Source organism: Macrotis lagotis, chromosome 8 (genome assembly GCF_037893015.1).
Source record: "Macrotis lagotis isolate mMagLag1 chromosome 8, bilby.v1.9.chrom.fasta, whole genome shotgun sequence".
NCBI lineage: Eukaryota > Metazoa > Chordata > Mammalia > Peramelemorphia > Peramelidae > Macrotis > Macrotis lagotis.
Genome location: NC_133665.1, coordinates 183,326,896 through 183,340,360, shown reverse-complemented (window position 1 = coordinate 183,340,360; position 13,465 = coordinate 183,326,896). Strand labels below are relative to the sequence as shown.

General features: G+C 43.0%; 1 protein-coding gene across 4 annotated transcripts in view; it reads left to right on the top strand.

Moving 5' to 3' along the window:
• The first annotated feature begins 897 nt into the window (after positions 1-897).
• The window catches only part of LOC141495052 (solute carrier family 22 member 14-like), a 28,013-nt gene continuing 15,445 nt past the window's right edge, over positions 898-13,465 (top strand). For 3 of the 4 annotated variants that reach the window (XM_074196099.1, XM_074196098.1, XM_074196097.1), the window contains exons 1-6: positions 898-1,032; positions 3,431-3,959; positions 4,599-4,702; positions 8,322-8,476; positions 9,627-9,795; positions 10,086-10,206. In XM_074196099.1, coding sequence (XP_074052200.1) covers positions 3,471-3,959; positions 4,599-4,702; positions 8,322-8,476; positions 9,627-9,795; positions 10,086-10,206 — 1,038 coding nt within the window. In that variant the 5' untranslated portion in view covers positions 898-1,032; positions 3,431-3,470. The remainder of the gene's footprint in view (positions 1,033-3,430; positions 3,960-4,598; positions 4,703-8,321; positions 8,477-9,626; positions 9,796-10,085; positions 10,207-13,465) is intronic. The other variant, XM_074196100.1, reaches the window with a different exon arrangement.

Genomic DNA, 13,465 nt, shown 5'->3' with positions numbered 1-13,465 from the left:
GGAGTCAGGAGTACCTGGGTTCAAATCCCTTCTCAGACACTTAATAATTACCTCGCCCTGTGACCTTGGGCAAGCCACTTAACCCCATTGCCTTGCAAAAAACCTAAAATAAATAACATTTTTTTTACAAGGCAATGGGGTTAAGTGACTTGCCCAAGACCACAGGGCGAGGTAATTATTAAGTGTCTGAGGTCACATTTGAACTCAGGTACTCCTGACTCCAGGGCTGGTGTGCTATCTACTCTGCCACCTAGCTGCCCCCTGCAACTGATTTTGATGATAGGAATCCTGATTAAGAGAAATGTTGTCCTCCTCTCAATAAAGAATTCCATTCTTCTCATTCATCGACTTGATTAACCCACCAAATATTGTTGCTGTTGTATTTTGAATCTCATTAGTAACATATTTGTTTTTGCTCTTGTTACCTAAGTCCCTACTTAACCATCCTTGTCTTTGCTTGGTGGCCTGCAAAACTTAAAATATTTACTATCTGGCCCTTTATAGAAAAAATTTGCCAACCTCTGGACCTTGACTAGCTCTAATCTCTTTCTGGGCTCTGGTAACATTTGGAATTTCTTTACCTAAGCCTTGGGTGGTAGGATCCCCTCTAACTTGTGGCATCTGTGAACTTGCTCCCCTATATCTAAAGGCAGAATAAACTGGAGTCAGTGGAAGATGACTCTTCCTGATCATTGAATGGAGAATCCTTGTCCCAACATGGACTTTGTTGGCCAAGGGCCAATGGCTGGTCCTTTCAGCTGCTGAGGCCTAGTCATGGCTCACTGAGGTCAGTAGACTCTGCATGGATGGAATTACCTTCCCATACTTCCTGCTCTTCCAGTCCATTATGAAGTCACCTCAAACCCAGAGAATCTTCTGATGGAGCTGTATTCTGGGAAAGCCTTGTCTTTGTTTTGCAGTTTGATGACCAGTGTGAAGTGACTTGAAGAGAGTGAACATTGATAGACTCAGCAGTTCTGGTAAAATTTTGGACATGGTTGACAGCAAGACCCTTGACTTCCTTCTGACCAGGTAGTAATAGCTCCTATCCTGTCTCTGACACCAGAAACATTCTCTTAGTAGGAGAAGTGAGTTTTCAGATATGGCATCGCTTGGGTCCCCTGGCATTTCACCTCTAATGGGTGTTTATTAATTACCAAATAAATGGTGTCCATGGGAATAGGAAGCCAAGGTATACAAGGCTGGTTGAGCTCTCCCAATAGGATAAGCCCTAGGTAAGCCAAATCTGAGATCAATGATACCAGATGTTCGGTGAAATCCTCTAAAGGGGAGGGAGGAGAGAGAGACAGAGGAAACAGTTCCTTGAATCTGCATTCCCTTGGATTCTGGATTCCCTTGGACCAACTCATAAAGTGTCTTGGGAAAAATATTCCTGTATCCCCAATGTCTAGCGCAGCAGCTATTAAGAGGTATTGATGAATGCTCTTTGGGTGATTGAATTCTTTTCAGATATAAATTTTTTTAATTTGATGTAACTTTTTTATATCACCTTCATGTTCACATCAGCCTCTTCTCTCTCTCTCTCTCCTAGCCATCTTTTTTTTAAAAAAAAGGAAAATGAAAAAATGAAAACAAAAATGATCTGATATATCTTTGATCCAAATAGCTCTCTTTTTTCTTTTTTGCCTTAATAGTATTTTCCCAATTACATGTAAAGATAGTTTTTAACTTTTTGTATAATTTTTAATAATTGAATAATTGATAAAATTTCAATTTTTGTAAAACTTTGAGTTCCAAATTTTTTCCCTCTCTCCCTCACTTCCCTTCCCTCTCCCCAAGACAGCAAGCAATCTGATCTAGATTGTTCATGTACAATCATGTCAAACACATCTCCATATTAGTCATGTTGTGAAAGAAGAATTCAGACAAAAGGGGAAAACCACAAGAAAGTAAAACCCCAATTTTTTTTTAAGTGAAAATAGTCTGCTTCGATCTGCATTCAGACACCGAAGCTCCTTCTCTGGATGTGGGTGGCATTTTCCATCACAAGTCTTTGGAAATTGTCTTTGATCATTGTACTTCCTTGAACAGCTGATGGTGGTGCTTGCTTTCTGTTCGCGAAGAAGACATGACATCAGGGAAGTGATGCCATGACAAGCACATAGATTGGATTTGAGTGAGGGGGACTGAGCTAAGTCACTGGCCTCACTTTGTTCTCCAGAACCATCTGGGTCCAGTAGCCAGATCTAAATCAGGATGACTTGGGGCGGCTAGGTGGCTCAGTGAATAGAGCACTGGCCTTGGAGTCAGGAGCACCTGGGTTCAAATCCAACCTCAGACAATCACCTAGCTGTGTGGCCTTGGGCAAGCCACTTAACCCCATTGCCTTGAAAAATCTAAAAAAAAAATAATAAATCAGGATGACTGGAGATGGCCCTGGGTAGGAGGCAATCAGGGTGAAGTGACTTGCCCAAGGTCACACAGCTAATAATTGTCAAGGTCTGATTTCACATTTGAACTCAGGTCCTCCTGACTCCAGAACTGGTGCACTCTCTGTTACAACACCTATGCTCCAAGGCATTTAACACCACACAAGGTTGCCATTACTGCTGGTTCTGTTTCCAAGTGACTCTCTTTAGAGTACGCAGTATTCCTCCCCAAGTCACATACTTTGAGTCATTTTCTGTCCCTAATCAAAATCCCCTTTGCTTTCGTCCTGGGAAAACAAGTATAGTTTAGTGAAGAGAAGAGAGCCCTGGATTAAGAGGACCTGTTTCAGATTCAAGGGTGACAATTACAAGCTCTCTAACCTGGAGGCAAACCACTGAGCTCTCCAGCCTACTTCACTTAGTAAAATGATATCACTTGCCCTTCCCATCTCACAGGTTTGTGATGAAAGTGGAATCCAACAGACTAGGAGCAAGCCTAGCTCTACCCCATGCTCGGTAGCCTGGTAAGATCACTAGTAGGGGAGTCAGAGGCATGATGACTTGCCCAGGATCACCTCACACCACTAACAGATTCCAATTTGGAAGATGAGTCCCAAAGGAGATCTCCTCATTCTGCCATAGGATGTGGGAGAATAAAAGTAGGGAGGGACTGGACATAGGGTTGTGTTGACTTAGGAAATGCCCTTCACTGCCGAAAGTTGACATTTTCTTCTGCAAATTCCAGCCTTAGAGAGTTGCTTGGGATTTTCCTAGGGTCACCTAGCTAGTCTGGGTTAGAGATAGACCTAAACCCAGAGTTTCCTGGTGCTGACTGCCTGTCCCTCTAGGCTTCTTGTTTATGAGGAGTCATTCAGAACTGGTTGGTTAGGGAGCGGAAGGGGGAGAGTGAATGAAGGTCCAAAGTGTCACAAATCCATGCAGGTTACCCATCCCTCCAACTGGCTTTGACCTGACTCACAAAATGACAAAGTTAGATGGGATCTCAGAAATAAGTTAGTCCAAACCCCCTCTATTTACAGGTAAATAAACCAAGGCCCTGAGGAGCAGCCCCGCGCAAGCATGGACAGTAGTTCCCAGCCGGGACACCCAGAGGAGACCAAGTTACAAAAGGGTTCCTGCGCAAAGAGAGTTGGGTTCTCTGAGCAGCTGCATTCCCAGAGTGAAGACGACGATTGTATGGTCACATATACAAACATTCTCCAGGCAGCTGGAGAGTTTGGGACATTTCAGAGAAGACTGGTGGCCCTCACCTTTATCCCCAATATCCTGTCTGCTTTTTTTCTATCTAGTAGAGTGATCTTGTTTAAGAAGCTGCCTCATTACTGCGACACCTCATGGCTCTTGGCCATCAGACCCAACTTGACCAGGCAAGAACTCTTTAGCCTGACCCTGCCCAAGAAAGCGGATGGGCACTTTGAGTCATGCCGGATGTACTCACCGGTCCAGTGGGACTTTGACTCTATTGTCAAGTATGGCTTAAATGACACCCAAGAGTGCCAGTATGGCTGGATTTATATAAAACTCACAAAGATCTCCCTGGTCAGTGAGGTATGCTTTCTCCCCATGTCCACATAAACCCACTTTACACTCTAGAATTCTTGAGGCCTACCTCAGAGATGCTCAAGTCCACCCAAGCCCCTCATTTTATAGAGGAACAAACTCAAGTTGGCCCAGGGAGTTGATGGATGAACTGAGATTTGAACTTGAGGCTCTTGCCCTTCCATTCCATGAAGCCAAGGTAATGCCTTGAAGGGCTGATTGGCTCGGTGGTCTGCCAGAAGAGAGCTAGACCTGACTGAGGGATTTCATGCCAAGGGCTAGATGGGATGGTCTCTAATAAGGTAGGTTTCTAAAGTCTGAACATTTACAGGAGCAAGCCCCTGGATATAATGCTTAGGAGCATAGGGTCAGAAACTTCAAGGACTTCAAAAGATAGATAAACCAACCCTCTCATTTTACCAAGATGGAAACTGAGGTCCAGAAAAGTTCAATGACTTGTCCATCAAGGCCATGCAGATAGTAATGACATAAAAAAGATTTGAGCACAAGTCTTTTCACAGTGGTTTTACTACTACATCCTTTGCCTCATATTCATATATCAGATAAAAGCTTCATCTATTCCCAACTGCCTGAACAGTAGAATAAGTGTGAAAAAACAACCTTCAAATGTTTTTTCATCCCTTCCAGTTTGACCTGGTCTGTAACAGAGCCTCGGAACCCTCAAAGGCAGGGGATATTTTTAAGGCTGGCCTGCTGCTGGGATCTTTTATCATTGGGATCATGTGTGACAGGTAAGCCAGGTGGAGTGTGACAGAGCATTGGGAATGATCTGAAGTGGTTCAGAGGTGATTCTGGCTCTTGGTCTTCACAAGAGTTTCATTCCTGCCCCCTTGGGATAGCATCTGATTGACAGAAAAAGGGCCACTGGAATATACCATGAAATCCTGAGGTTGAGCAAACCTAGAAACCTACAGGCAACTCATGGATCCCTGGGATTCTCTTCCAAATCTGGGCCTCTGAGGGAGAATCTTAGAGACTTGGAATGAGCTAGATAGACCCACCCAGGGATGCTAGGTCAGAGGATTCACTCCTTGCCTTGGCAAATGCTCTGATAGAATGAAGTGAAATGAAGTCTTCCCAGAGCTATAACTAGCCATTTGAGACCCCAGGGCAAATGGTAGGTCATGAGAGGAAAGAAAGATCTTTTGATTGTGACTATTAGAAGATGGTGGAGAGTATCCTGGAACTCTCCAAGATTTTTAGGTGCTGAAGAGAGAATGATTGCCTCAGAGAGAAAGCAACCTCCAGATTGAATCTATTGCCTTCTAAATTCCTACCTTGAGACAAAGCCTCAGGGATCGCACTCTTGCTTACCCTCTTAGGTACATCAGTGGACTACTCTAACTGGGGAAGAGAGAATGCCCGGCTTTTCATGAATGTTTGCTGATTAACTATTAGTCAAGTGGTCTAAGTAGGGTTCCACATCTCCTAAAGCCTGCCATCCTATTTGAAAGAGGGAGCAATGAGGAGGGAGGGCATTCCAGCTAGGGAGCAATCTTATGAAGTCAGTTTAGAAAGGTAGGTTGGAGAAGGGCTCCAAAAGTTTCTATTTTATCCTTGAGGCAATAGGCAGTCGCTGAAGCTTCTTCTGAAGGTTTTTACAAATTGAAAAGATTTTTCATATGGATCAATGATAGCCCATGCGTCCCATTTATGAGCCAGCTTGGCCAAGCCTGGAGATGCTGATCATCAGGTTGACCACAAGGTGCTGAATTCCTTGACCCTAGAAACTCCTTAAAATCACTAATTTGCTTGAAATCACTAATCTGATTGGATATGCTCTGCACCAGTGGATGGAATGCCCAATGCCCCAATACTCCAATAGTCCTGGGGTCTCATCAGTGTGAATGTTTCCCTCAAAGATGCAGACCATAAATCATCCCTATCTGCCCATCCTATGTGACACTGGTACATGTCTTTGCATAAGTGTGCTGCAGATGGACCCCACCCAATGAAGTGGGGTCCATCTTCTCTCTGTCTCAATATCATGATGATACTGGTAGATCTTATGGATTGTCCCTTGGCTCTCCTTTGTTTTTACATTTGCGAACAGTCCATCTTCTTTTCCAAGCATAACCTTTCTTGGTGATAGCTTTCATTTTTCATTTTCATCCTCCTTTCTTGTGTAATTTGTTTCACAATCATCATGTGGTTTTTCACTACTCTCTTGATGTTACGCATTTTCAGTTTTGGAAGTCTATAGTATTTGACTTGAATCCAGTGCCACCAAAAGAACAGTCTTCTTAAAATGATAGGCTTTTATTTCAGGAAGAAATTTGATCCATTAAAAGAATTGAGCCCCCCCCCAAATTAATCATTTCCCCCAAAGTAAAATGGTTCACTTTTCTGCTCCAGTTCAGCTCTGGACTCAATTTATTGTCCGTTTGCAATGTCTATCCAAGATATTTGCATGCCAATGGACAGACTCTGCTGATGTGTAGTTAGGTGGCAAAGTGGATAGAATGCCAGACTTGGAGTCATCTCCCTGAGTTCAAATCTGGTCCTAAATACTGGACCTGGGTGTCCCAGAACAAGTCACTTAATCCTATTTGCTTCAGTTTTCTCATCTATAAAATGATCTGGAAAAGAAAATGACAAATCATTCCAAAAAGAACCCTAAATGGGGTCATGAGGAGTCAGACATGACTGAAAAATGACTTAAAAGCAGAAGCAGGACAACACCTATGTTTTCCATCAAGTTTCAGGACATAGTTTGGACAAAAGACCTTCATCCACTTGGTCTTTCTTATGTGAATGATGAGGCAAAACTCAGATTACAGATTTCTTTCAGGAGGCTCTGTCATACTGCAGTCAACACAATGCCATTGCAAGCAAAAGGGGACCCTCCTTCAACCCTAAACTATCCTCCACTCCAGTGGTGAAGACTTTTGGCAAGCGCAGGTCTCCCTGTCTTAAGCCTCTTGGGTTATCCATAATCAGAAATGTTTAGAACCTAGTTATCTTTATGATGTTTCCTATGTTCAGAGAAAACTGTGTCCAAGAGATACCATGGCCAATTCCTTTGGGGTTCATCTGCTCTGGACCCACTTACATAGTCTATACTGGGTTAATCCTGAGGACCCTGATTGATAATGAAAGTGAGGTGAGGTTCTCTTCTCTTCCACTCTTTAACTCATTAAATCTGCACCCTGGGACCCCAAGGACAAGTTACTGATAACTTAGGTTAAAACACTATAAATCACTGGGCAGATAATCCCTACATACACAAGAGATGCTAAGTGAGACATAGATGATGTCCATTGACGATATAACTTACAACAGTTCAATAGCTTAAGTTACAACTACTCTTATTCTCTCTTGGAAGGCTTATGGTATTTACACATCATCAGAACATAAGATAGTTCATGGTCTCTTGGAAAAAATGACCAGATTAGATCTACATTCTGGGCTTTCCTACTTCCTACCTTTGTGACCTTGGCTCATTTATTTCTAACCTTACTAAACCTGCATTTCCTTTCTTTAAAAGGAGAAGGGAGGGGGTGGCTAGGTGGTGCAGTGGATAGAGCACTGGTTCTGAAGTCAGGAGTAATTAAGTTCAAATCCGGCCTCAGATACTTAATAATTACCTAGTTGTGTGGCCTTAGGCAAGTCATTTAACCCCATTTGCCTTGCAAAAACCTAAAAAAAATAACTTCTCAGGTCTCTTCTAACTCTCTATATAGGATTCCATAATCCTCAAATATCTCCTACCAAGGAATGATGCTTGCCTGTTCCTTTCCCTTCTCAGATAGGTATATGGCTCAGTAGTTAACTGATTTTCCCTTGGTTTCCTATTTTTTGCATATCAAAATAAGTTCTGAGACTTTTCTACACATTTAATATCTTTCCCCTTCTTCAAATGCATTGAAGATTGGTCACTCACTTCCCATGAAGTTATACTGTCTACAGCACCTCCAAATCGAGTTGCTTTTTCCATATTTTTTTTAAACCATTTTCATTTCTTCTGTAAACACATCCAAGACTGTAGTGTTAGAGACCAAATGTGAAAGTACCACTGAATGTTGCAGATCTTTTCCATCTTTTATTATTTGTTGTCTTTAAATGCCTTAGGGATGATTTAGTTGGGTGTTTATGTTTTTAAAAAAATTGGTATTGTTCACATGCTATTGTTTTGGAGTTTTTGTGAGCCCAAAGAGCATTGTTTGCTGTGATACTATGGGTTTATGGCTTACATTAGGATAGAGGAAGTAGCCCTATGGCTACAATCCCCCTCAAAAGTTGCCTCGAATGCCATTCTTTGGGACATGTAGCTCTTTCAGAACTTGGGTAGGGCTGATGGGAAAACGAGGAAACCACCTTGAAACTTTTTTATGACCCTTTTTCCTGTAGGATCGGTCGTTATAAAACCATTCTGATCATGCTATTGTTCTATGGTGTGTTTGGATTTGGTACAACATTTGTGCCCAGCTTCATCATCTACAAGACCTTCCAGTTTGGCATTGGCATTGCCATCACAGGCTATGTAATAAGCAGTGTCACATTAGGTGAGCCCCTCCTGACTGGGACCTCTTTTCCTTTCCACCTGGGAGAAACTAAGGAGATCCATGGAAAGGGGAGAGGCACATAATCCTCAAGAACGGCCCTTTCAGCACCCCACCTCCTCCATGAACAGTTAGCAAATTATTCTCCATCTCACCAACCAAAAACCAAACATACCAAGCTGATGCAGAGAGCAGCACCTTCCTAAGTCTGTCCTTTCATAACCTAGCCCCCAAGGCTTCTCTCAGATAAATGTATGGCACCTCCAATGACTAAACTTTCACCCTTGTCCTCATTATCTGACACCCCCAGAGATACCTGGGGGGTGGTTTTTTAAAAAAAATTTGCTATTCAAATTTAATTAACCCAAAGAAACCTCTACAAAGGTGATTGCCCAATGAAAAATGTCATGAGAATGATTCAGACTAGTAATGCCAATACCAGTTATTGGCAGAAAGATAAGAAAGAATGTAAGTTTTCATTTTGATAATTCAGGGCCACCATTACTCAGAGTGTCCAAGGATTCAGAGCAAAAAGGAACCTTAATGATCTCTTGGTTCAATTCCTTACTTGAGGTCACTTGGACCTCCCCAAGGGCATACAGCTAGTTAATAGCAGTGGTGGCATTTGGATCAGATCAGGTCCCTCCAACTTCAAGTCCATTGCCTGAAATACAAAGCATCAGAGATAATGGGGCCAAACTTGATGACCTCTGAGGTCCTTTCCAGTCCTTTGGCTTCCAGAAATAGATCAAAGCATTGACTACTTCTGGTCTTCAGTCTTTCCTGAGCTTCCCTGCTCTGCTGGCTGCTACCTTGACCAAATGGGCCCCTTGGCCCAGGTATAAGGCAGTTGGCACTTAGATAATCCTATGGAAGAAATGAGAAGGGCAGACTGGGCTGGGCGGACTCATTTGGAGTTCCTAGTTCCCAAGGGATAAGTGGTGCCTGGATCTTGGTCAGCCTTGAGCATGGTACAAACCACCATGCTTAAGTGCTAGTCATGGAACTGGTCCCATGTGGATTTTCAAAGACCATTTCTGCAGGTTTGCAAAGTCAGGGAATTGTGCACCCATGAGAGTGTGGTTTGAGGGAGATCAAGGCTGCAGAAGAAATGGCAGAACCAATGATGATCTCCTATGGACTCTTTCTCCAGTTTCAGAATGGTTACTCATCTCGCAAAGAACCCATGCCATCGCCTTGGCACATTGCTTTTTTGCCCTGGGCCTCTTACTCCTTTCTGCCCTAGACTACTCCATTCCTCACTGGAGACTGCTCTATCTGACTGGAAGTGCCCCGGTGATCTTCTTGGTGTCTTATATCTGGTGAGGGGTCTGAGGGATGTGGATGGAAGGGAGGACCAGGGGAAAGATCAGGTTAGTTCTTGGCAGGGGTGGGGGGGGGGGAGTTGAGTCCTTGAGTGAGGAGTGGACTAGAGGCTTCTCAGGACAATGCCTTCTCACGTGATCATCCCCACAAGGATCAAGGTGAGAGAGAACCAGCTGTCCTCATGGGGTGGAAAGATTGGGGAAAGAACAGGAATCTTGCCTAGGTGAAGAGATGCCTTCTCTGACTCCTTCTCAGGAAAACCTTCATCCCCGCACCCCCTACATAGGATTCTTCCCGAGTCCCCACTGTGGCTGATGATGAGTGGACAAATGGAAAAGGCAAAGTTTGTCTTATGTACAGCAGCCTCTATCAATAAAAGAACCATACCCCCTGAGCTCCTAAAGCAGGTAAGTTGAACTGCCACTCATTATCCTCCCTGCCTCCATCCCTATTCATGGAAGTTGTGCTTTTGATACCTAACCAGCCTCTGGATACAGTACCTCTGTATCTTGGTTCTGGAAATAGGGAATCCAGATGGAGCACAAAGAAAGGAGATATTCCTAGAGTGGGGAAGAGAAAGGGAAGGAGAATGACAAATTTTAACTATCCTGAATCACTCCATTTAGCATTCTACCCTAGTAGGGTAGTTGTCAAGGCTCAGCTTGCTTTGTTTGGAACTTTCTATCCATCAGCCAACAGAAATTTAATGAGTAGCTTCTAGCTTGGCTCTAGGGATAAAGGTGAATAAGACATGAGCCCTTTGCCTTCAGGACATGATAGGTTTCCTGCCAGATGATAGTACAGACAAAAAAAACAAACAAACCTGTGGAAAATCAAGAGATTTTTATGCTTTTGAAATGAAACATCAAATACTGGGCTTTGTAGTTGACAGATATGAAGGCAGGAATGAAAGCAAAATGAAGGGAGATTCCTCTCCATCACTTGAATTTCATTTTTACCTCAAATTCATTTTCATTTTCAGGGAGAAGCTTGAGAATTTCTAACTCAAGGTAGTTGACCAGATCACCCTTCATTAATGAATAGCAGCAAATCCATCAAATTCTGGCACTGCCTCTTGCGGTTTATTTATTAGATGATAATTTTCATGGTATAGGAAACTCCCCATACCTCTTCTGTAACACATGGTCTTGAAAGCTGGCTGGTACCAGGAGGTTAAGTGACTTTCTAAGGGTCAGAAAGCTAGTATGTGGAGGAGATACAAACCTTACTCCACAGATGATTTTTGAGAAAACTTCATTGTTTCTCTACAAGATAAATAAGACCTATAGTCCCTCCTGGATCATCTAATTTTCAATCACAGACATGTCTCAGATATAACTGGCTAATAATACTGGCACTGCCTTGCTCACAAAGTGATACTGAGAAACATAGTTTGCCAACAATAGAACACTGAATCAGTGTGGGCTGCTCTAATTATTAGTAGTATTAATGGTAATGATAATTGCAATTCATTGAAAGGAAGAAGATGTCATAGGAAATTATAAAAGGATGAGCTATAAAGGATGGTTTCACAGGGGATGTGGGATTCAATCTGGGCCTTGAAAGATGAACACAAGATGAAATTAGGGCAGAAATTACAGAATGAAAATGAGGGATGACATCAAGAAAGGACCAGAGGCATTCCCAAAAAAATGAATTAGCCAGAATGGATGAAGAAGAAAGTTGGGCAGAACATAAGTCCTTTGAAGACAAAGGACTTTCTTCTTGTATCCCTAGGCACTTTTGGTAAACATGTTTATTGATAAGTTGATTGCACAGAAGTCTGTGACTGCCTAGGTCCAATACAAAGGAGCTGGTAAAGGCTTTGCTATGATCTAATCCCATATCCAATTTGCAGTCAAGTCTTGTTGAGTTAGGAGACTTCATGAAGAGAGTGGACTATGAACTGACAGGATCCTCCTCCTCCTTTTTCTCTACTACTAACCACCACCACCACCACCACCATCATCACCCTCATCATCATCATTACCACCATCCTTATCATCACCATCACTGCTATCATCCTCACCACCATCATCATCGTCATCACCATCACCACCGCCATCATCATCCTCACCACCACCACCATCATCATCCTCACCACCACCACCATCATCATCATCATCACCACCACCATCATCACTACACCATCATCAACAATATATATCTCCCCAATTGGCTTACTTCTCTCTAACACTGTCCCCACCCTTTGGTAGATCCTCATCAGTCGTGATTGCTGCAATAACTACCTGTCTCAAATCTCTCTGCATGATCCATTCACACCCATGCTCAAGAAACTCCAATGGCTCCCTTTCACCTCCAGGATCAAATACGAAATTCTCTGTTTGGTGTCCAAAGTCTTTCATAAGCTGACTCCCTCCTCCCCTTTCAGTTTTCTTACACCTTTCTCTTCTTCATGGACTCTAAGATCAATTGATGTTGGCCTCCTTTGCTATTCTTCACACAATCCTCTTCACTGACTTTATACAATGCCTGAAATGCTCTTCTTCCTCATCTCTGCCTTCCTGCAATTTCCAAATAAAAGTCCACCTGCTACAGGAAGCGTTTTTCTATCCCATTAACCATGGCCCCTTCCCTCTGTGATTTCTCCAATTTATCTTCTCTGTAGTTTGCTTGTGCATCTTAGTATGTCATCTCTGTGGTTTAAAGAAGAGAGCACTGGATTCGAATAAAGAAAGACTAGTATTGCTTTGGGAAAGTCACTTAACTACTCTTAGTCTCAGTTTCTTTATCTATCAAATGAATGGACTGGATGACTCTTTAGGTCCTTTCAGCTAAAAGGATCTTTCAGGATCTTTCTGTGCCTTGGTTTCCCCATTTGTAAAATGAGAGGATTGGGGTTGATATCCTCTAAGATCCTTTCTAACCTCAATCTATGATCTTGTCATAACTCTCTGAGAGCATGTGATGTTGAGGTTTTTGCCTTTATAACCTCAGCACCATTCGCATCTGGGTCCATTGCCATGCTATGAGGTCTACACAGAAGGATCAGATGAATCTGATTATTTGAGGGATGAGAGGAAGGGAAAGGAAAAGAAGCAGCATGGCACTGGGCTAATTACTTTCTACAAATACCTCATTTGACCTTTTAAATAACCATGGGAGGCAGGAAGGTGCTTTCCTATCCATTCATAACCACTTCACAGTGGAGGAAACTGATGCAAACAGAAGGTCAATGACTTGTCCAGGGTCACACAGCTCGTGAGAGTGTCTGAAGCCAAATAGGAACTCTGGCCTTCCTGACTGCAGACCTAGCACTGCACCAGCGGCTGTCTGTTGGAAGAGAAGGCAAGGCTGCCATTGAGGGGGACAGAACAACTAAGCCAAAGTCAAGATAGCATAACACCCAAAGTCCAAAGTCAGGTAGCGACCTGCCCAGCCCTGGCCTAGGCACTGTGAGGAAAGGGAAAAAAGAACTGAACCAAAATGCAGAATAGAACATAATGAAGGCCACGTGGCCCAGACTCTTGGGAAGAGAGAGATGGATACACAAGAGCTAAGGCAGTCTGGGGTAGTGGGTGGCACTACTCAATGTGAAGTTAGAAGACCTCAATTTAAGATGCAATTCCATATGCCTCTACCACCGGTCACCACATGAGCCTGGGCAAGCTCTGATTTTGTCTATGAATAAAATGAAGAATCAAT